The sequence below is a fragment of the Aethalodelphis obliquidens genome, unplaced genomic scaffold (assembly GCF_003676395.1).
Source record: "Aethalodelphis obliquidens isolate GAN/ISIS:26980383/991018 unplaced genomic scaffold, ASM367639v1 scaffold22, whole genome shotgun sequence".
NCBI lineage: Eukaryota > Metazoa > Chordata > Mammalia > Artiodactyla > Delphinidae > Aethalodelphis > Aethalodelphis obliquidens.
In genome coordinates, this window is record NW_020837966.1 from 2007852 (window position 1) to 2030275 (window position 22424).

Sequence of the window (22424 nt, forward strand, 5' to 3'; positions counted from 1 at the left end):
GGCCTGATGGAGGGCTGTGACAGTAAAGGCCAAGGAGAAACCGGACGGCTACCAGTGTCTGCATGCTTCCATGAGCCCCTGCTCCAGGGGACAGGCAGCTCGAAGGAAGGGCTGGCTGCTAGGAAGGCAACTTCCTGGGCCTCTCCACCGATGCGGCTGAAAGACACAGTTGGTTGGGGTGGGGTGGTACTATGGGGAGTTAGACACGTGATGGTTGGGGAAGGAAAAAATCAAGAATTGACTCGAGAGCAAAGAGGCCCAGAGAAGTCGGGAAGGACTGACTACATTTCAGAGTTCAGGAGGGTCAGAGGAAAAGTCAGGGTCGTGGCTCACAAGCTCTTACCAGGACCTTTAGGCCTGAAGCTCCTTCTATGACTCAGGAGCAAAGAATGCTCCAGGGCAGACCCAGCCTGCAGCTAATTGTGCACGCCACCCACCCTTCGACTCTAATCATCTCGCCATCCATCTGCCCGCCCATCCCCCGCTCCCCCCAACAACCCATCTATTCAGCAGGTAAACCCAACATTCTGGGGTAGGATCTGGGAGCACATAGTTTAATAACCCAGGTCCTGCTTGCATGGGTACCCAAGTTTCCCTTCAGCTGGGCTGGGGACCCCTGGGATCCTCCAATCACTCCTCACGGTGACCACCTGCTGCACACTCACAGTAATTCCTGGGTGGGGTGGGGGTCAGCCAGAGGTTCCTAGGGAAGGGGCTCTGAGGGCTCTCAGCCTGGACAACCCTCTCCCACCCGGACAACAGCAGCTGCCCCTCCCCAGCCCTCCTGCTTCCAGAGACAGCTTTTTTGCAGTGCAGACCTGGTCATCATTCCCTGTCTGAAACCCTATAAATGACATCTCCCACCCAGGGTTCTTGGGACAAAGACAAAAGTCCTTCCTGCGGTCTCTCCCTCTCACTGTCTGCGTTCCAGGCACACAAACTGCTTCCAGTTCTGCAAACACAACCCCTCCTTCCCCAGATCCTTTGCCTCTGCTGTTCTCTCTGCCTGAGGGGCTGACGGCACGCTGGGCGGAAGGTACCCGGCTGAAGGAAGTATTGGGTGGCTTCGCTTATGGCAGAGCGGGGGACACAGTAAGACCGGAGGAGGTTGCAGTCAGATTGGGAAGGGTCTCGAATGCCAGCGGGGTGGGGTGGAGTGGGGTCTGGCCATGGCTCACCAGGAAGTTCTGCTACCTCCCACTCGAGGGGCCCCTCTGTCTGAGCCAGGACAGGGTTGCCCAGGGCCCACACTGGCTTGGGGGCCTGGAGAGGGCTGGAGAAGGGCAATCCAGGAGGGAACATCTGTCACCAGAAGAGCCCCCGAGGCGCTGTTACCGCTCTAGAGAGAGGGCCACATGAGACAGGGCCCTGGACTGAAAGAGGCAGAGGTCCAGGCTGGGCTGGCAGAAAGGGCCCGGGCCTGGGATGGGACACCCTAAAGTGGGCAGTCCCAGGTCGGCTGAGGAGCCATGTAGCTTTAAACCAGTCATCTTGAGGTCAGTTTTCACACTTATGAAACGGGGAGAAGGATCCTGCCAGATGGAGCGTGTGAAAGGCATCGGCACGGTAGTTTCTGGTCCTCCTGAGGTGCCTATCTAAAGGTCCTGCTGCTCCAGCTAGCAACCAAACCCAGCGGGCTGGGAGAGGGGCAGCAGGATGTGCCCAGCCCAAATGCTGCCCCCTCCCCCAACACACAGTCAGGGAGGTCTGTCCTCTGCCCAGTCCCACCTCGTCCTGGCTGTGCCTGTCCCTGCCTACAGCCTGTGAAGGCTCCCTGGGCTTTCAGGATAGAAGCCAAGCTCCATGGCGAGGTGTATGCAACTGGTGCTGGCCTGGGGCTGCTTCCCCACCTCGCCAGCGTCCCTTCCACCTCACCCCACGGCACCGCTTCCCTTTACCTTCCTGGACTCAGTGCAGTGTCCTGGCTCTGGCCCTGGTGTCCCTGCCCTCCTTTTCCACTGGGCTAACTTTTCTTTATTCTTCAAAACTCAACTCCAGTCCAATCCCAACCATGACACTACCAGGAAGCCTCCCCTGATATTCCTCAGGTTGGGCAAGATGCCTCCCTCTGGGCTCCTTGTGGCACCTGGTTGTCCTCTGGGTGGCAGCTGTGTCTGTCAGGTGCCCAATGTACCTGCAGCACTCGGCCCAGGGCCTGGACCAAGCAGGTGCTGGAAAGCATGCAGTGAACAAAACAGTGACATGCATGGACCTACTTCCAATTGCTCACAGAGAACTCACGCACTTCAGGTGCTGGTTGGGCCAGAAAGTCACCCAGGACCCCGCTGTTGTGGCACAAATGCCACAGCCCAGCCCAGGTGGCGGCGTCTCGTTCCGCTATGTCAGGGCCAGCCCCACAGCAAGTCCAGCGGAGACCCCGAAGCTGCTCCCTTGTCTCGCTGAGCTCTTGTCTGAGCCCCTCTGAGTGACCTTCACAAAGTGACTCTGCCTGAGACCCCTGCCTGCCACCCAGGCTTGATGGGGAGGCAGTAGTGCAGGAAAGAGTGTTCCTGAGTGTTGGGCAAACTTGCTGCTGAAGACCCCTCCCTCCCACCGGCCTCTTTTCTACCCTTCTAGAAAGACTTACTCAGCAAACACCCTGTATAGCTCAAGAGCTGGGAAAAGAATGTTCTCCCTGCTCTGGCTTGCTCCCTCTCAGCAAGCAAATGAACTCGTTTTCTGCTTTACCCTGGCTGCCAGGAAGCTCAGAGCAAAGCTTTTTTGCTGCTACAGCTTCCCCTACCCTGGTGTCTCTGATTTAACTCTCCTCCTGCTTGGCTCTTTTCTATTATTTTCATTCTCTTGGTTTTTGGTTTTATTCTCTTTATGTTTTTTATTTGCAAGCCAAAGACTTGTGTCATTTTTGAAGAAGTAGGTGAAATAATTATAAATGTTTTGAAAGTATGCTTTGCCTGTGCAAGAATTGGATGCAATCTTTGGGGTGCCTAACCCTGGGGCACAAACAGGAGAGGAGACCCTCAACAGCCCAAGCTCCTGGGAACAGACCCTTGCTTCCCTCCTGGGACTGGGGCCTCATCTCTGTCTCCTCTGTCTTCCACTGCCAGCTTCTCTGCAAGGTGGTGAGAAGACAGGCCTGTTCCTGAGCACAGGTGTGAAAATCAAATTATGTCTGGCAAATCCCACTGCAAAAGGGCCCAAAAGTTTGCTGAGAATGACGAACTTCTACCCAGGTCACTTTTCTTCTTTTGAGTCAAAACTGGTTTTCATGGACCATGTCACCATAAAGCAGAGTGAACGCTGCTCCCAGGAGTGTTCTCCTGCCCTAGGCCCCCAGCAAGAGCAACGTTTTGACTGGGTGGTTTAAATCTCTCTAAATCTTAGTTTCCCTGCCTGAGAAATGAAGGGACCAGACTGAAAGCTCTCCATGGGCCTTACTGGCCTCAGGTCTTTGAAGGGTTGATGGCGGATGATTCTAATGTTACACACTCTACGCGTCCAGGACGTGATCCTGAGGCTCTGGGATTTGGCCAGATGGGACCAGAGATGCCCACTCCCTGGGTTCACACCACCTCTCTTTATTTTAATGAGCACAAATACCTCTCCCCATGATGTTACAGGACCCACAGGTGGCCCTGTGGTCGCAGGGTGGCAGCCATCTGCACCCAGCAGGCGGCACGGCGGGTGGGCATAACTCCTTGCATCAGAACTACAGCTCCACAGACCAGCAGGAAATCTCTGTTCCCGGGGGCCCCTCTTGGTAGTCCAGCTTGAGGTCTCTGGGATGGACAGACAGACAGGTGGTCAGCATGTCTCAGGTTGGGTGGGAAGAGAGGGAGACAGCTAGGGATAGGAATGTGGAAGGTGGAGGGTCTTGGGGTCCCTTAGAGTTCCCTCCAGCACAGGCTGACAAGGCCTGGCCACCCAAGGGCACCCAGCTGTGTGTGGTCTCCAGGGGCCAGGGCTCTAGGAATTCAGGGGGAGTTTCCTACTGCTCCCAACTCACTCTAGTGATCTTTGGGCTGGTATGTTTTCTGCGGGTCTGAGTTGACCATCCTTTGTGGGGCCACTGAAAGCTGGGTCAGACTTGTCTAACCTGACACCTGACTGTCTAGTTCCCAGGCAGGGACAGAGGAGGAGTGGGGGTCTCAGAGCCCGGCTCCCAGCCCCACCCCTGGCCGGGCTCAGTGGCCTGTTGTGCTGAGTCACCTGGTGGCAGAGTGGTCATGCCCCTGGACCTTCAGTGTTCGCTTGCTGTCATCTGCTGCTGCCAGGGGCTCCCAGAGCACGTCCTGGTAAAACTGGCCTGAGACACAAAGGGCAGGTCAGCGAGGAATAAAGACGGAGGGAGGCTGGGGGACGTGCAGAGGTGATGGCATTGCCTGTTCACAGGCAGAGGCGGTTTCTGATGACGTCCCGAGCCACGTACCAAGGGTCCCACTGATGTGGCTGGAGAAGCGGTCAGTGTCCCGCAGAAGGAGCCGGAGCCCCGCCCCAGGGCCGTCCCAGGACAGCAGGCCGATGGTCACTCTGTCAGGGCTGCTGAGCAGCAGAAGCCCCGCCTTGTCCATGGTCATCTTGAGACTGTGGGGAAACCTGTGTCCTGAGCAGGAAGGGAGGCAAGGAGGTGCCCGCAGGGGCGTGGGCAGCAGCATGGCAGTGGGCAGGGGCTGCCCTCCTGTCCTCAGGATCTCCTAGTGTGGCCTTTGGTGGAAGGTCCCTTCAATCTTCTGGGCTTCAGTTTCCTCAGTCAACTGGGACCAAGGTTAACTTACTGATACCTGGTTATCCCAGCATTATATATATATATATATATATATATATATATATATATATTTTTTTTTTTTTTTTTTTTTTTTTTTCTTTTTTTGCCGTGCTGCACGGCATGCGGGACCTTAGTTCCCTGACCAAGGATCAAACCCATGCCCCCTGCAGTGGCAGCGCGGAGTCTTAACCACTGGACTGCCAGGGAAGTCCCCTATCCCAGGATTATTTATAACATGAGATAACGGTTCCTCTCCCTCTGGTTTTCTTAGATTTGGTTTCTCATGAATAATATGACTTAGGGGTTCAAGGATACATTTCCTCTGTCCCTTTTGTTTTTATGGCTAGTGCCACTTTCTTCTGATGATCAGTGTTTAATCATGTGTTTTAAGGTCTAGAAGGGCAAGTCCTTCTCGAATGCCTTCCTTTTTAACGTAAAATAATCTTTGAGATTATTACCACTTTTGTTTTCTTAGGAACGTTAGATTCCTTTAAGCATGTTGAGTAAGACCCTGCTGTGACTCGGAGGTTATTTTCAATGGAAACGCGCTAAACTTACACCGTCTTCTTGACAGAGTTCAGTGTACAAGCCGTGGTCTATTTTTCTTTATGTGCATCTTCTGCAGCTCATGAAAGTATGTGGACGTTCAATCACCACGATTGATAGGAATCCTTTATTCCATCTTCTAGTGTGTATGTCCAAGGCACAGAAATGCTATTGATCTTTGTGTGTCTACCAGATAGCAGGAAACTAAGATCTTTTATGAAACTGGGAGCTTTTCAGGTGAGGCCCTCAGATTTGCCAGGTGTGCACTCATGTATCAAGTGGGAACCAGTCTCTTCGGAGGGGCTGGGTGAGAGGGAGCGGACAACATACTCAGCACAGGCTGGGGGCTCAGAGAACACGGCTCGAAGAGGGCCAGGGTCCTTGGCCTCTCTCCCAGGCCCCTCGTGACTCCCAGAGCAGGAGAGCTACCTCTGCAAGGCTCCACACAGGGGAAGCCCCACAAGAAGAGGTCGCCATCCTTCTCCAGTACCCCCCAGCTGCCCGGTGTTGATGTCAGAGGGACCTGTCTCTCCTCAATAGAGCTTCAAAGTTAAGGATGACAATTATAACCTCCCCTGATGGACAGCGCTCTCCAACCTCTCGTTGTCAGGGTTACCTCACCACATAGAGAGCGCATCTTCCCGCATGCCCAGTGGGCACCGTACTGTCTGTGGGCAAAGTGCTCCCCGACCACATTCTCTCACTGGACCATCCTCTCAGCCCTCCGACTCAGGGCCGGATGATTATCCCTAGTTAGAAGTGAGAGGGGCTAGGCAGCCTGCCTAGGGTCACTCAGCAGAGCAGCTCCAAACCACACCATCCCCTGCACAGGACAGTGACCTGGGTTAGGTGTGAGGGTAGCCAGGCCCCCGGGACAACCCCTTGGCACCCTCCAGAGCAGGTGGGGTAGGTACAGGGCTCTGTGCATCTCTGCCCCTCCTGTGGGTGCGGCCCACTGCAGAGGACTCATGCCCAGCCACTCCCTCCCCAGGCCTGCGGCGTCCCATCACCAGCTAACATGGGGTGAGGGGTCACCGCCGGGCCCCAGCCTGTGGCTTACCCTGGCATCACCGAGTACAGAGTTTTCTTCCACTTGTATGCAGAGCTTCTTCGGTTCCGAGTCACTACCACGTGCTCAGGGGATGCACGAACCTGCAGCTGGGGTTTCTCGAAGGTCACCTCAATCCACGAGAAGTGGCCCTTCTCTGTCTCATAGTGGCCAGTCACCTCAATCCCTGAGAGGGCCGGGAGCAGAGAGGTCGAAGCTGTGGTCCCAGCTGGGCACTAGCCTGAACAGGTGGTCCCTCCGGCTACAACCCCCCGAGCCACTCTTCACCCGCTCACCTCCGGTCCCCTTCCCCAGCCTCCCCTCACACCACGGGCCTGCTTCCCACAGTCTTTCCACTCATCCCTTGGTTCCCTATAGCTTTGGAGGGGCCCCCAAGTCTTGGGTGACAGCCATCTTCAGACGAGCCCTCTGAGGAGGGAGGTCTCGTGTGAAGTCAGTAAACGCGCGTGAAGCCCCTGCAGTGCCTGACACTGAGCTGGGCACCGTGGCCAAGAGTGGGAGGGAAAATCAGTGCTCCCTAGCCTCAGGGAGCAAACAGACTCTGGGCCTGGCGTGATGAAGCGGGAGACAGTGTGTGAGGTCTGGGGGAAACGAGGGGGCTGTAAATGTTCGTTGACTGTGAGTGGCTCTGCAGGTGTGCATTTGAGCATCCCGAGTGCTGTGTGTCCCCACGTCTGACCTGACAGCTCAGCTCGACCCTTCTGGGGACTCAGGGTCAGGTCTGGCCAGGGCACCTACCTCCTCCCCCCATTTGTTTCCTCCATACCCCCTACAGCCCCACCAGCTTCCTTCAGGGCTCTGTGCTTCTGCCTACCCCTTCCTCTACCTTGTGGACCCCCCATTTCTCTGCCAAGGCCCAGTCACCCCCATATGACCTTGTGCAGCCTCCCCTGACCCTAGGACAGCTCTCATCTCCTCCTCTGGGCTTGTCTCCACGGCGCTCTGGGCACGGACGACAGGCCCCTGCGCTGCTCTGTGCCCAGGCCTGTCTCCCCAACCCTGAAGTATGGCAGTGCCTGGGGGTAAGCCCACATCTGGTCATCCTGGGGTGCAGGCCACTCAGGCCTGCATATGTGGTGCCCAGTGAAAGGTGTGTGGGGAAGACATATGAGCACAAGTGTCGGTGCTCAGGGGCTTGGCCATGTTACTACCTGGGACGAGGACTGCCCGTGAGTCTCTGTGGGCAGGTTTCCCACCATTTTTTCTGGGGTGGGAAGTTGGGGGTGCATGGTGCCCGGGTCTCTCTGGGTGTATGACTGGGTGTGCACCTCTCACCTTGGCCAGGGTCTGAGAGCAGGTTTGTCGGTCCCTGAGAGCGCTTGAGGTCCACACAGAGCCGGTCCACGCTCCGCCCAGGCAGCGGCAGGATGACAGAAGGAGGCTGGATGGGGGCTGGGACAGCAGGTGTGGTTCTGGGGGCAGGTAGAGCAGGCTGGGGGTGAGGACGGGGGGGGGGGCTGAGGGGAGCTGGCACTTACCGTGGTGTGGGGATGCCGCGGTTGTTTCTGAAAGAAGAAAAAGTCTGGGTTTAGGCAGCCCCTTCCTGGGGAGGGGTGGGCTGAGCAATGGAGTAGCAGATGGGTGTGGCAGGGCTCCCTCTCCATCGAGAAGCCCACGCGACAGGTGGCAGAGCTCCCCGGGCTCTCCCCTCCCAGGCTCTCCCTGCTATAGGGCCAGAATCTATTGCTGCCTGGAGGTACCTTTGATTCTTAAGTCCATGTCATGTTCATCAAGAAATGAGGTAGCTGATAGCCCTGACGCAGGCATTAGTGCAGGAACAGCCAGGAACAGAAAGGGAGAAGGCAGTCAGGATTCAAAGCAGTCGGCAAGCCCTCCAGCCATCACTGCCACCTGCCACCCACCAAGCTCCAATACCACAACCCCTGCCACACCTACACCCAATCTGGACGAGCCTTTGCAAAGAGATTTTTCAACCAGAAGAGCATGCTATTAGGGAAAACGCTGAGGAGACAGGGTCCAGCCGGGCCCTGCGGCTGTGTCTGAGTCCAGATTTGGAGATCAGAAACAGCTCAAGGGACTACTCCTGGCTTTGGGAATGGAGGAAATCTTCCCTTTCTAGAACGTTCCATCCTGAGCCAGCCTCCAGAGTGTGATGAATCCAATTAAGTAAATATAAAGGACACGTTATGTAATGTCATACCTTACAGCAACTCTCCCTGGTCTGTGCCTAGCCCTGTGCTTGGTGCTCTATCTTATCCAACTCTATGGGCAGGTTCATCTTGAGGAAACTAGGCCCTCAGAGGGTCAGAAAGCGGCTTACGTGGCATCACGTCTGGTGGCGTTGGTCTCCAGGGTGTACGGTGGGGTGGATGAGGAAGACGAGGAGGATGAAGAGGTCCAGGTGGTCCTAATCTCGTGGGGAAATTGTACAGTTTATCGAAAACTCCAGTTTTGGAAAAGTTGACACATGCAGTCTTTTCTCAAGCAGTGCCATGGGTCCCCACACCCATGGCTCTGGGACCCACCCCAGAAGAGGGACGTGGAGAAGGCAAACGGCTCCCCTCCCCACACCCGCCATTCTGGGAGAAATTCAAAGCTGGAACAATGGACCCTTCTTGAACTCCTCCCTGCTGGGATATCGGCCCCCCTTGCCCCACTCTGGCAGTGCCCCTCAAACTACCTTGTCCTCTCCAGCCTCTTCTTTTAGAAAAGACAGGGTCTGCACTGCTGCCTCCTAATCGGACACAACTGGATTTAAGTCCCAGCCCTGCCACCAGCTAGGCGAGACAAGAGTCACTCCCCCCAACAGCCAGGGCAGAGCCCAGTCTGTGGCCAGGTTCAAGGTTCCATAAACAGCCCCTTCCTCTATCCTGTCCTCTTTTGCTACCTGATACTCTGGACGCTTTGCCTCCCACGGAATGATATCTGAAGAGAGTGTGACCTGGAAATCAGAGAGACCTGGGTTTGCTTCTTGGATGTGCCTTTCTGGGGCCCCCAGTGGGATGGGGGTCTGTGGCCCTAGTGTCCAGGACAGGGCCTGAGTGGCAACCAATATGAATGAACAGGTAACTAAATGCACCAGTGTGCTTGGGCAGATGCCACCCCCTCCTGAGCAGGGCTGGGTTGGAGAGGCCCCGGCTAGCAACCTCACAGTCGCTGTACATAGGCCCTGTGTCAACCAACAGTCACCCAGGCCAGCCTTAGAGGGTATTAGGCCCTTACCTGAGTGGACATTCCTGTGTCTGTTTTCTGGTTAAAACAAAAAGAGGGAGAAAGAGAGAGATTCACTGTCAGGGTGGTTTTGATAAATTTGAAGTGCTTCTGTTTAACCTTGCTTCCCAACCCCAGCACTACACAGGTGCAGTGAACATGCAGGGGTCAGGAGACCTAGCCTCAGTTTCCTCATCAACGAAATAGGGTAAGTCTCCTGGGAGTCTGTGGGTGGCAGGGGTGGCGTCTTGGTCGGGATGTGGGGAGGGGCTGGGGAAAATGCTGGGTCAAAACTCTGCTGCCACACCCACCATTTTCCACGGGTTTCTCAGCAACCTGAGACTGCTCTTGACCTTCGGGTTTGGTGATCACCATGGACGTGAGCGGGGTGACAAAACTGTAGCTGAGCGACAAGTTCAGAGCTCGGGCCTCAAGAGCCTGCTTCTCAGCATCTGGCGTGGAGACTCTGCAGGCGGAGGAAACCAGTGGCTCAGCAGGCCCCGGGGTGCCCAGTCAGACTCTCCCTCCCTTCCAGACCCCTCTAGGGAGCTCTCACTGGGGGTCTGGAACTCAGACACGATACCGCCACCCCGTCTCCATGCCTAGCGCCAGCTGTGCCTGCCCCACCGGTGAAGAGCCTGGGGAAGTGCTGAGACCGTGTGTGGCCACCCCAGTGGGCCCTGGAGGGTATGTCCACCCACGTTTGCTCCAGCAGTTGCTGGATGGTCAGGTACGCCCACAGTCTCTCCATGAAGCTGTGGAAGATGTATCTGGGGCTCCAGAACGCCTTCTCCTGCTCTGCCACGCGGGACTCCGTTACAAAGGTGATGTTCCCCATGTGCTGGAAAGAGGGGCCCAGCCAGGGCAGGAGCAGTGAGGGTGTGACGTCTGCACCTGGCCTGGCGCTGCCCAGCAATGCCACGAGAAACCTGGCAGGGGCAGCGTTGGCTGCAAGGCCACATTTCCTTTGAGTAGAGTGGAGGGTAGGGAGTGTGTTTAGGGGTGTGAGGGGCTCAGCCACAGAGCCTCCAAGGATGACAAGGAGGTGGAGATAAAAGGGAGCAAACTATCCCAGGTGCTACACAGCAGGCGCAGAACCAGGAGCTGCATGAATTTTGCCTTCTCCACACATACAGCTATTTGTTTGATGGTTTTTCTCCAATGAACTTTAAGTAGACTAACACTCTTGGTCTTGACCTGAGCAGTAATACCTGTGAAATCTTAGGTCTGCGGTTCGAGTTATTTTTCAGAACACATTAAAATAAATGCATAACTAAACTACTAAAACAAAGACATGTTCGTTTGTAAACTACTCCAAGTCACCTTGGGTTCTGCACTTTGGGAACCCCTGGCCTCTAGGATATCAGCAGCTAACATACATGGAGTGTTTATACCAGGCGAGACCTTAATCCCCACTGCAGCTTTACCAGGTGTGGGAGAGGTGACCTACTTTCATTTGTATACAGCAGGAAACTGAGGCACAGGGAGCTTAAGTGCCTTGCCCCAGGTCTCACCTCTGGGAGATGGCAGAGCTGGAAGTGAAGCCGGGCAGGCTGGCCACAGGGCATGCCCTGCCCATCATGACACTTGGCTACTTCTCCTGAGATGAGGCCCTGGGCCCCCCATGCCCGCTTGCCTAGCCCACCTGCTATTCTCCCCACACGTGCTGCCTGCCTGCCACGCAAGCCTGGAACATTCCTCCGTCCCTCCACCATCTGGCCTCTGCCACCCTCTACTCACCTCTCAGTCTTAGCTGAGCCTCCTCTGGGAAGCCCTCCCTGATCCCCGAATTTATCCAGCCTGTAGCTCCTTGTTTGTGTGACAATTTACCCATGCTGTCTCTCCCGTGAGGGCAGTATCCCCAGGGCCTAGAGAAGTGCTGTGTTTCTCTTTGTGGAATGAGAGGGCCTCCCATGGCACAGAGGCAGGGAAGGCTGGGCGAGGACAGGACGCCACACGGTGAGCTGGGTTCTTGACCTGGCTGCAGTGGGGCCCAGGGCAAACCGCCTGCTCTGCCTGGATGTCAGGCTGCTCATCTGTGAAATGGGAGCAGCCCTCCCTGCCTGACTGTAACCTCAGAGGGCTGGTGTGAGGACAGGAGGGGATGCCAAGCACCTGGTGCCCTTGGGAACAGCAGCAGCAGCACTGACTGACCATGGAGTGACTGCCGCATGCCGGCCCCACACAGGTGCTCTCAGAAAATCACATCCTCTCACTGAACCTCTACCAGGAGCCAACACAGTGGGGATGCGTCATCCGCAAGTGGCAGAGGGCACTCTGCAACTTGCTCAAGGTCAACCGGCTGGAGCCTGGCAGGGCTGGGGTTTGAACCCAGCCGCTGACTGCCTGCCCCGGCGGCCCTTCCCCTCCAGGATGGCTGGCCATACCTACCAGCTGCCCCCTGACTTTGGCTGAGAACACATCAGGGCTCTGGTCCCGGAGCTTCCCGGCCACCACCAACTCGGAGCCCTTGAAGAACAGCCGGAAGGCGTCCTGTGTGACCGCCTCCACGGTGTTGCTTGGGTACTCGAAGGCCACCGATGTCATCAGTGGGTTGGCCACCTCTTGGTAGAAGTCCTGCAGGGTGGGGGTGTCATGAGGGCCGTGCTGGGGTCTGCCCGCCTGTCAGTGCCATCCCTCGCTCACGTGGCCCAGCAGGGGCGCATGGGCACCTGGAGCTGCAGTGCGGAGTCCGAGTCCTCATAGATGCGCCGGGCCAGGCCACCGTTGTCCAGTGCCAGCTTCTCCAGGAAGGCGTAGCTGACGTCGAAGCCGAAGCCCAGGCAGAAGAGGCTGTGCTGGCCGTCTATGGCTTCCTGAACGTTCTTCTGGATCTCTGAGGGGTTGGTTTCCCCTGGACCCAGTGGTTTGGGAAAGGGGTGAGAAAACAGTGATTTGCTCAACAGATATTTCTGGAATCTCAGAGCCAGAGGGGCCTCAGAGATCCCCCCTCCCTGCCCCAGGTCCCACAGCAAGCCGGGCCAGAGCCCAGCTACTCCCTCTGGGCAGCACGTCCTGGGGCTGCTGGCAGGGCCTCACCCACAGTGGGGTCGCCGTCGGTGAGGAGGATGATGAGGGTGACGCTTCCTGGGGGCAGCAGCTCCTCCCGGTTGGCTCTCTCTAGCAGCTGCACGGCCATCAGTATCGCATCGTTTATATTGGTCCCTGTGGGGCACACACTCTTAGGGTGGCTCCCAGCAGGGTGCCCCAGGCTGGGCTCAGTGCCCTGGAAGTTGCGTGCAAGGCTGCAGAGGCGCTCACCTCCCTGGGCCTGGATGGCAGTGGCGTAGCTCTTGGCCTCATTCACGTTCTCAGCCGAGGCTGCCACTAGCTGTGGCTTCCATGGGGTTGCTTCCCCACTGAAGCTGATGAGGTTGAACTGGTCACGGGGACCGAGGTCACCCAGGATCTTGATGAGGGCTTCCCGGGTCTGGTCAGGGGAAGGGGACACAAGGTGGGTGTCTCAGTGGGGCCTCCCTGGGGGCTCATGTGCCCTTGGGCTGCACCCCCAGGCTCACATCTGCAGTGAGGACATGGTGAATGCTCTAGCGGCAGGACCTGCCCCAAACTCTGACCAACCTCGATCCATGGGAGCCCCCTACCTAGGAAGTTGGAGGAGGGCAGGTCTGCCTGTTCGACCAGAGCTGAGGGTGTGGGACATCTGTGAGTTTTCAGGACCCCGCCTGGCCCATGGGACCCACCTGCTGGATTTTCCTGCCGCTCATGGAGCCGCTCTTGTCAATGACAAAGATCACGTTCTTGGGTATCGTGGCCAGGTGCTCAGGGGCAAAGTAGTGCACAAAGTAGCCATTCTCGATCTGTGACCAGAGTGAGACACACCCAGGTGTAAGAGCTGCAGCCCTGCCCTGCCCCAACCAGCCTCCTCATCCCCAGTCCTGGGGGTCCTCTGCTCTCTTCATTCCATCCCCCTCCATCCCTGTCCCACCATTAACCTCCCCAAATCCTTGCCATACTTTAGGGTTTAGTCCAGCCCGTCCCTTGCAGGCTTCCCTGCTCATGCATAGCCCACCAGAACTCTACCCCTACTTTACCTCTTACTTGTTTTAGTATCTGAGGCAGCTTATACTAAAAGGTTCAGACATAATAAACCTGAGATCCATCAAAAAAGTGAAGAATCCAAAAACAAGGTCCATCTATGGCTTCCTGCATGTTCTTCTGGATCCTCGAGGGGTTGGTCTCCCCTGGACCCAGTGGTTTGGGAAAGGGGCGAGAAAACAGTGATTTGTTCAAAAATAAAGGGGAAGCACAACGATGCCAGAAACTTGTGTGAAAGAAGGTACTGTAATTGAACATAAACGTGAACTGTGAGTCTCCTGGCAGCCAAGGCTACAAGGGAAACCCTGCAGGGCAGTTCTTCATCAGAGACAAACTTTCTTCCCTCCAAAAGAGAACTGTTTCAGGGACAACACAACTAAACTGCCTGTTTGCCGTCTGTGCTGCCCCTGGTGCACACTGGTAACTAGGGGTGGTTATTTTGTCTTTTCTTTTAGAACCCCCAGGCTCAGGTCCTTGAGGGTAGATGGACTTTTTGGTGGCTCAGCTCTTCTCTGAAGCCCACACACCTGAATGGAACCCCCGGAGACAGTCCGGTCCACATCATAGCGGACGATGAAGTTGCCATCCAGGACTGTGTCCTGCTGCTGCTCTGGAGACTTTTGCTGCTGGGACAGCGTCGGCCTGAATCGGACATGAGCCTGGAAAAATGACCAGGCTGAAGTTGGGAGGAGCAGCAAGGCCACGTCAACAACACCCCTCACCCCCATCTGAAGAGAGAATTCCAGGAGGCAGCCTTGGGTCAAATTCCAGAGAACTTTCTCTCCAGCTGAGCTATCAGATAGACTGCCTCCATGTAGGGGAGTGCATACAAGTGAATCCCCTGCTCCTAGATCTGTGCAAGCAGAGGCTGGGCTCAGGATGTGTGCGTCCAGTCAGCTCCTCCTCCCTACCTGGTCCTGGGACCCTGACATCAGTCGTCTCTCCCGATTTCAGGATTCAAACCAGCACCCACCATCCTTCCCTAGGTCTTGCCCTCTCCATCTGCCAAATGACAGCATGGACACAGGAACCTCACACGTCCCTTTAGCGCAGAGATTCTGCCCAATGGTCCCACTCTCTGGAAACCCAGGCCCATAGAGCCAGCCTGAAGACAGGCCCCTGGGAACTCTCACCCACAGACCATAGCAGGCCCACCTTGGTCTTGTTCTGTGTGGTGGTGAGGGCCTCTGCCAGTTCATTGGTCATGAAGGTGCTCTCTGTCTCCAGAAAGCTGATGCCCTGAGGCTCAAAGATGTAAATGTCCATCTAGAGGCAAGAAGTGGGTTACTGGGTCTGCTGGGGGACAGGGCTGGCCTCCACAGGAGGCAGAAGGGGAAGCAGGGGCCGCCCTCAGGAGAGTGAGGAGGGCTTCTAAGAGGAGGCGGCACCAGGTACCTGCAGGTGCTTGACCAGCTGCTGGGGCTGGACTTTCAGCAGCAGCTCGTACGCTCCCAGATGCCGCACCAGGAGCTCCTCATACACCAGCTCGAAGGTGATCTTGGCAGCGGGCGCCACACTGACTGACACCTGGAACTGCTCTGTCTTTCTCCCAGTGGCCCTGGGGGAAGAGGGCATCAGGTCTGCCCCTCAGACCAGGGGCGGCTGAAGGCAGGGGCAGCCCCCACCCCCACAGGGTCCTCCCCACCCCGTCGGGCTCACTTGACGAGGCCGGCGCTCTCTCCCCTCTCCACAGCCGCGCTGTACTGCTCCTGGGCTGCAGCCTTCTCCTTGATGTTACCGGGGTAGGTCACACCATCAATGATCCTGGGGCAGGAGGGAGGGAGTTGTTGAGAGCCCGGTGGGGGAGGCTCCCTGCAATCCCGCCTCCTCCGGGACTTCACGTGCCTCTTGACAGACTGACTCCCATCTTTACCCGAGCCCACCCATTTATTATGCACCTACTGTGGACACGACTCTGTGTGGGGCCCGGTGTCAACGGGGGCTCTGCAGGCCTCCATCTACCCTGAAATGTGCACTGTGTCGGCAAACATGCCTTTTACTAAACAACTGGGATGAAGGCTGCAGGGGAGGCAGGTCCCGGCCTCTCTTCTCCCTTCCTGTTGGGCTCCATGTCCCAGTTGCCCCTTCCATCCCACAGACTGTTCTCAGAGGAACTGGTCAGCCACCAGCGAGATCTCTGAGCCACAGTTCACTCAGCCCCGTGGGGCAGACTCAGCAGGAGGGAGATGCCGGCTCCCAGGCCAGTGGAGACACAGGACTGAAGGCTCTGACCCCTCTCCCCCATGGCTGCCCCCTCTTCCAATACTGGACAGGCCACTCTGCAGAGAGGCTGGCCTCTGGGGAAGGAAGTTTTGGACAACTGGTGGACAGGGCTCCTTGGGGCGTGCAGACAATCCTAGTGGCTGTTTCTGGGGACTGAGAGTGAACTGGCAGGCAAACATAAGCCTGCTCTGTCTGGGGGTGGTGTGAGAGGGTGAGAGTGTACGGGGGGGAGGGGGGGCAGCCAGGACCTCAGGACCAAGTGTCCTTCCTCCACACCCTCCTGACCTCCCTGGTCAAATTTAACTCTGGGCTAGGGATTGGGCTGCTGCTGGGCTGCAGGGCTTCTCCTCCCAGATGTCCAATTTGGGATCCCAGAGCAGGGCACCCTGCCCCCTGCTTCCCTATCTCATGCAGCAACAAGAGCTGGGCCCAGAGAGGGATGCAAGTCCAGGGCCCTCAGAAGATGCGATGGGCCTGAAACCTCGTAACTTGCCGGCCGTGGCACCCACATGGGGGGCGGGGTGCAGCCTGTGAAGTTGGGCAGCACAGGCCTGGCTCCAGGGTGAGGAAATCAAGGGCTGCTGGAGGGGGTGCGGGCAGAGAGATGAGGAGCCCACCATAGGGACCAGACCCCCACTGCAGGTTTTCAGGGGTCCCAGGGTGCACTGGGGACTCCACCTGAGATGCTCGCTCTCTGCCTCACCCATCGCCCTCCCTGAGTTTCTGGGATCAGCCTCTCTCTGGCCTGTCCTCAATCACTGCCTCTCCTGCGGGGCCAGGGACAGAGAGTTCTCTTGCATTTAGTAAACATTGCAAAACCCGGTCGGGAAGGGTGGGGGAGGACAGTAGAGACAACGTAAGGATCATCACCTGCTTACAGAGTCCACAGAAACCCCAGGGGCCTCCCAATGCAGCTTCTGACCCAGAGCAGAACCACCCTCTGCAGTATCCCAGTTGGAGGTGTGGGGGGATGAGCCTGGCTTAGAACTTCTGTGACAAGGAGGTGGTCCCCCTCCTTGAGGCACTGCTTCATTGTGGGGCAGCCCAGGGGTTAGGAAGTTTTCTGTATTCTGAGCTGGAATCTGCCTTTTGGTGACTCCCTTCTGCCTGGGCTTGGCCTCAGGATGCCTTAAGTCTGTACTTCTCAAAGGCAAAGACACAAAGATACCGTGGTTCTCCATGTGCCACCTGGGCAGCACTCAGGGAAAATGGATGAACAGATGGAGAGATGGATGGTGGGAGGGACCAACAGAGGGAGGGATGAAGGCACAGCAGGATGGGTGAAGGAAGGGAGGGAGGAAGGGATACAGGGAGGGAAGGAGAGAGGGAGGGAGGGACGGAGGGAGGGAAACGTCTCTGAGAATGAATGAAGTTCCTGGCTAAAGCCTCTGCGCCCTGTATTGCCTGCAGGTGGAGCACACACACCTCAGGCATATATCCTGGCACATCTCACATCAGGAGGATGCCCTCTCTTCCTGATCTGGCACAGGGACCATGGTGTCACAGTGCTGGATTGGGGAGGGGGGACGAGGAGGAGAGCAGGAGGGCACCTACATGGAGAAGTTGGTGATAAAGGCCTTCTTGGGCAGCTCCATCTGGAAGGTGACCTCCTGCAAAGTACTGGCCTTGTTGACCACCCGGCTGGTGACGACTGTGTGGGCAAATCGGGATGAGACCCTGGAGTCTACAGTGAGGCTGTAGATGTCGATGTCGTTCTGGACCAGTGGAGGAGGAAAGGAAAGGGTAGGACTGTTCAATGTTCTTCAAGAGTGGGCCTTGACCTTGGTCCCAGACCAAGCCCTGGCCCCCAACCCCAAGCGAGACACTGATCAAGCCTCAGGCAGAATTCCATGAAGCATTTCATTTGTGGACTTTCATCTCAGATCAGAGGCAGCTGTGTGCTTCAGTCCCCAGCCTACAGTGCCACGGGGCAGGGATCAGTCTGTCTTGTTCAGTGGGGGCCACAGTGCCCCTCGGAGAACAAGCAGGCAAGGGGTGGGGGGTGGAGCCTGAGCCCCACCGTGTCTGGGAGGAACTTACTTATCCTTGGGGCAGAGGTGAGTGGCAGAGGGTCCTGTTAGGTCAGGAAGCTTCCATGCCATCTTAGCTCTGCCCAGTGAAAGGGCAGTGAGCAAGTCCTGTGACTGGAGAAAACAGCCCCTGCCAGCCTCCCCCCAGGGGCCTGCAGGAGCTGGGAGAACTGGAGGGTCCATCTCTGAGGCTGGGCATCTTCTGCTTTGCCCCCTTTTCCCTGCAGCATCGGGCCTCTCCTGTTGCCCTGTCCACAGGGCACTCCCCCAGGCATGTGTTTCGCTCGAGGTCTGCGGTCTCCAAGGAAGGGCATGTGCAAACAGGCAGAGCCTACACACCTCTCGCCCGCCTGCCATGTGGTGCACGTGTGCTTAGCACAGAGGTGCGTGGCGGGCCGTGTGGCTTGTCTACACGTGAGTGTCTGCTCCATGCCAGACACTGTACTCAGCATTTTACAACACTACAGGTTTCCTCTTCACCACAAACTTCTAAATAGTTCTATTATTACCTTGTTTTACAGATGAGGAAAAAGAGACACGGAAAGCATCCATGACTTCCGAGAGGTCACGCAGCCAGGAGGCGTGAGCTGGGCTCCTGAGGCCCATTCTTACCCGCCCCACCCACTGCCGCCCTCCAGGGCAACTTGTTAGGCTGCACTTCCTCCCCGTGAACTGGGGATACCGGGATCACCCCTTCTTGTAAATGGGGGACTCTCCATAGAGCCCTCAGGGTGGTGCCGGTGGATGGGCAGCATGACTTCTCTGCACACACACTGACCCGTGCTCACTTGCACACACCGAGGCTCTCCTCCCCTTCACCCACTTGTCCCACTCACGCTCAGGTGCACACACACAGGAACCCGTGGACACCCGCTACCTTTTGGGCCCTGAGGGTCTGGAGGGTGGCCAGCGAGAGCAGGACCAGCACGACGCCGCAGGCGCGGCCAGGGGCTGGGGTCTTCATTTTGGCTCTGGTGCCTGGCAGGCCGCTTCTGAACTTGCGAGGAAGAGCGGAATGAATTTGTAACTTGCTCGCTGCCCCGCCCCTGTGGGGGCAGGTTCTGGGAAATTGGGATCTGCAAGCCAAACACCGCCGTGGCCTCAGATAAGCAGGCAAACTGCGAATGTCCTGTGGACCTTGGCTGGGGATGGGAACGTGTACTGAGCAGGAGCAGGCTCAGGTGGGAGTTAGGTGCTGGCGCCCCTTCTGAATGGTCCAGAATCCGACCAAACCACCACCACCCCTTGCACGGCTCATCTCGCCGACAGGCTCCCTAGGACTGGAGGACAGAGCAGTGAACTGGCCTGCTCTCCATAAGCCCAGCCTGGGAGAAGCACAGGCGTGGTCGGAAAGAGGAGGGCCAGAGGGTGGTTTGCAGGAGGCAGGGGCCTGGAAGTCAGGTCAGTGTGACTGGGCAGTGGGACCCCAAATGCACCAAGCAGCCCTTGGGGTGCCTGAGTGGGGCAAGATCTGCTGGGGCCAAGGCAGGATGGATACACCTTATTTCTGGGATGAGAGAGGCTAGGTCAAGGAGCCCCCCTTCTCTCTGCTGGGGCCTCAGGATGCTGTTTGGGCCCCATTATTCTAGCCAGGACTCTTGGTGCAACTCCAGCAAGGCCTCTGAAACAAGATCTGCACTTGGCAATACAAACCGAGGGCCATAAAGACGCCCACACGTGGTGGCCCAGAAGTCCCGCTCTGGGGAACCTCCTGAGGGAAGCATGGAACAGAGAGAGCACAGAGCTCCTGAGGGGGACGATGTTCAGGTGGCCTACACGGAGGTCAGCCGTGTCAAGGGAGCCCGTGGGTCATGCCTGGAGTGAGAAACGGCAGAACGCCGATCTGTCAGCACGCCAAGGCAGTGCCGGTGTCGTGGGCTCAGACCACAGGAGGTGGCTGGAGGGCCTGGGGTAGGATTACAGATGATGTTTTTTCAATTTTCCTTTAATAAAGTTGAAAGACTGCTTTCATAACAAGTAGCAATAAAGCGAATAAATACTAGGGGATCTGGACGCAGCTGGTGCTTATGTCCCTGTGGCTCTGGGAAAGCTTGGCTCCTGAGTCTGGGGCCACAGATGGGATAAAGAGGCTTCAGAAAAGTGGCCAGGTGCCAGATCCTTGGTCGGGGAAGGAGGACTCAGTGACACTATCCCAGGGGTGGGAACTGGGGAAGGGTACCATCTTCAGGGCCTACTTGGGACCCTGGCGCAGTGACAGGCTTGCAAGGGCCGGGAAGGGGGCTCTTCCATTAGCCCTGCCTCGGTCAACGCCAGTAGCACCTGCCCCAAGGGAAGGAAGCTGGGTCTGTGGCTACAAGTAAATATTCCCCTTCCTTAGCATGACTTAGCCAGAAGCCTCACCTCTGGCGCATCTATACAGCTCTCCCTTTGACTATGGATGTGATTGGGATTACTCGGGAAGACATACCCGTTCAGCAATCTGGGGAAAGAGCCTCCCCAGGAACCCAGCGAGCAGGCCCAGGCCTGGTCGCCACAGAAGGTCTGCTCCCTTGGGGCACAGAGCACGGACCCAGCCTGGAAACAGCTATATAAGGAGGCCGGGCTGGCCAGGAATGTGGGAAAGGCTCTGTGCAGCCCGCTCCACCTGCCCAGGGGACAGGCGGGACTTCCCTGTAGGCACTGGCCCCGAGCCAGGCACTGTAAGCCCAGACCCTGCCAGTCCATCTCCGGACTGTCTGTGGTCTTGCTGTCACAGCTGGACAGGCCTCTGCAGTCCCCTGAGTCTGACAGGTCCATGCGCACAGAGACACTGAGGCCTGAAGCGGGAAGAATCGCACATGAGCTGAGAACCTGGTGCTCCATGCCTCAGGCAGAGCTGTGGGAGTGGCAATGGGGAGGCTTACCCTGTTTGGGAGAGGGGACAGTAGCTCAGGAAGCAGACTGCCACTGGCCAGAGAGAAGCATCCACCTGGCTTTGTCTTTGAGGGGATGCGAGCTGGCAGGGAGGCAATATGAACAAGGCGGGGCGGGGGGGCACTTTGAGGATCCTGAGTCCCTCAGAGCCTTGGGGTCCTTGGAGGCATCTCGATGGCTTCTGTGAAAACCAAGGGAAGGGTGAGCCCCAGGCCCCCACCTGCTTCACTCTGAGCAGTGTGACTATGGCCTGTTTTGCGCAATAGGCTCCCTTGCCTCATACAAGGGGAAACAGGCTCAGAAAAGGAGGAGAGACAGTCTGAAGTCACACAGATCAGCTCCAGGTCTCCACACCCAAGGTTCTTTCTAGTACGTGGCAGTGGCCATAATGGCACCTGCATTATCCTCTGGGGCCATCCCAAAGGCTGAGAAGCGTACAGAACATGCCCCACACCTACGTTGCCCACCCCTCCCCTGCATTTAGTGGCCATGGCCAGTGACCAACCAACACCCTCCAAATGCTGGGGCCACTTGGGCATCCTCTTTATTGGTGTTGCCCAGGTGCTGGTGCAGAGTCCCTGGGCTCAGGGGCCAGGGCTGTTGGGGAGGGTGCCAATCCCAGAGGCCGCGGGTGAGAAGCTATGCTCTGGCATAAAAAAAGAGTTCTTGGGAAAGGCTCCTGTGTCTAGGTGTTGCTGACGGTGAGGGGCGTGGTGCGCACTTCTCAGCCGAAGACACTCTTGGCGGGTCCGGCTTTGGGCTTCTCAAAAACAGTCTCGGTGCCAGTCCGGGCGAGGCTGAACACCGATGGGGCGGCAGAACCAGCTTGCTCTGTGGGGAGGATGGGGAGGAGGTGTAGTCAGGGGCACGGCCTGGCTTCCTAGGGAGGAAAGGCCCCTTTTGTGGGGAGCACCCTGCTGAGCTCACAAGCTCTGAACTCTTAGAAAAAGGACTCATGGGACCTCCCCCCCAACCCCATCCTCCCTCCTATTGACACACATCTGCGCCCTTGGAGCCCATTGTCCCAAGAACACTCACCACACTCCTGCATGACCTGGTAGGTCTTGGACTTGATCTCCTGGTTCTTGGTCAGCTTCCCTCGGGCCCCCTTCAGGTCCTCCTCCTTCACAGGGGGGCGCTTCTTCTTGATGGGGGCTTCCTGAGTGTCAGCCTTGGAAAGCCCAGAGCCTCATCTTACAACCCAAGGCCTCGAGGCTGAGAGCCCTTTCCCAGCACTGTGCCTTGGCCGAGACCCCTCTTCCCTGCTTACTTAACTCAAGCCAGTTCGAGGCCTCACTCCTCTTCCAGGAAGCCTTTCTGACTATACTTCACAGCCCCATACCCCGAGTCTCTGCCCTCTTCCCACAAACTGGGAGCTCTGGGGCTATGGCTGTTGTAGCCTCACACCATCTGTGTGCCTGTCTTCCCTGAGCCCCGGTCTTCCAGGGGAGGCAGAGCCTCCTGTGGTTATGCCCAGAGCTCAGCTCAAGACACAGCTGCTAAAGATGACAGCGTCCACCCTCCACCCCCACCCCCTGGCACGAGCAGGGCCTGTGCTGGGCCCTCCTACCTGGGACATGGTGGGTATGGGGAACTGCTCCCTGGAAGGCAGTGGCTGTGAAAGAGATCTGAGCAGCGCCCAGCCCTCTGGGGCTTATATAGTTGGCTTGCCTGTCCCGGGAAGTCACTCCCCCGCCTCTGACAGCTCCCTGATGATTCAGATCCACACAGC

General features: G+C 57.2%; 2 protein-coding genes across 10 annotated transcripts; both read right to left on the reverse strand.

Moving 5' to 3' along the window:
* Window positions 1–32: 32 nt before the first annotated feature.
* Window positions 33–21089, reverse strand: ITIH4 (inter-alpha-trypsin inhibitor heavy chain 4). 9 transcript variants are annotated; one of them, XR_003435836.1, is made up of 25 exons: window positions 18696–21089; window positions 17343–17503; window positions 15225–15329; window positions 14961–15123; window positions 14721–14831; window positions 14093–14224; window positions 13211–13327; window positions 12771–12939; window positions 12549–12674; window positions 12182–12363; window positions 11901–12086; window positions 10211–10350; window positions 9821–9975; window positions 9522–9548; window positions 9187–9240; window positions 8980–9033; window positions 8620–8706; window positions 8039–8092; window positions 7817–7843; window positions 7614–7730; window positions 6330–6504; window positions 4388–4542; window positions 4168–4264; window positions 3559–3737; window positions 33–156 (listed from the first exon to the last, which is right to left on the reverse strand). XR_003435836.1 is itself a non-coding variant. In XM_027121066.1 (25 exons), exons 2-25 carry the CDS (start codon window positions 18780–18782, stop codon window positions 3668–3670), a joined length of 2751 nt encoding a protein of 916 aa, XP_026976867.1. In that variant the 5' UTR covers window positions 18783–18810; window positions 20683–21089; the 3' UTR covers window positions 3521–3667. The 9 variants fall into 9 exon arrangements, 7 of the variants coding, with proteins under 7 accessions (XP_026976867.1, XP_026976866.1, XP_026976868.1 ...); XM_027121066.1 differs by lacking the exon at window positions 33–156 and having other exon boundaries at window positions 3521–3737; window positions 18696–18810; window positions 20683–21089; XM_027121065.1 differs by lacking the exon at window positions 33–156 and having other exon boundaries at window positions 3521–3737; window positions 18696–18815; window positions 20683–21089.
* Window positions 21090–21211: 122 nt separating this feature from the next.
* Window positions 21212–22424, reverse strand: MUSTN1 (musculoskeletal, embryonic nuclear protein 1). Its single transcript, XM_027121087.1, has 3 exons — window positions 22263–22424; window positions 21731–21863; window positions 21212–21523 (listed from the first exon to the last, which is right to left on the reverse strand). Exons 1-3 carry the CDS (start codon window positions 22269–22271, stop codon window positions 21417–21419), a joined length of 249 nt encoding a protein of 82 aa, XP_026976888.1. The 5' UTR covers window positions 22272–22424; the 3' UTR covers window positions 21212–21416.

Bases quoted from the DNA above. Each gene is read 5' to 3' on its own strand.
- ITIH4 (XM_027121066.1), bottom strand. From the start codon at position 18,782: ATGAAGACCCCAGCCCCTGGCCGCGCCTGCGGCGTCGTGCTGGTCCTG. The intron at 14,225-14,720 runs GTGGGCCTGCTA...TCATTTTTCCAG, and splicing joins CCACACAGAACAAGACCAAG to GCTCATGTCCGATTCAGGCC. The intron at 12,675-12,770 runs GTGAGCGCCTCT...TGTGCCCCACAG, and splicing joins TGCCATCCAGGCCCAGGGAG to GGACCAATATAAACGATGCG.
- MUSTN1 (XM_027121087.1), bottom strand. The intron at 21,524-21,730 runs GTGAGTGTTCTT...TCCTCCCCACAG, and splicing joins CCAGGTCATGCAGGAGTGTG to AGCAAGCTGGTTCTGCCGCC.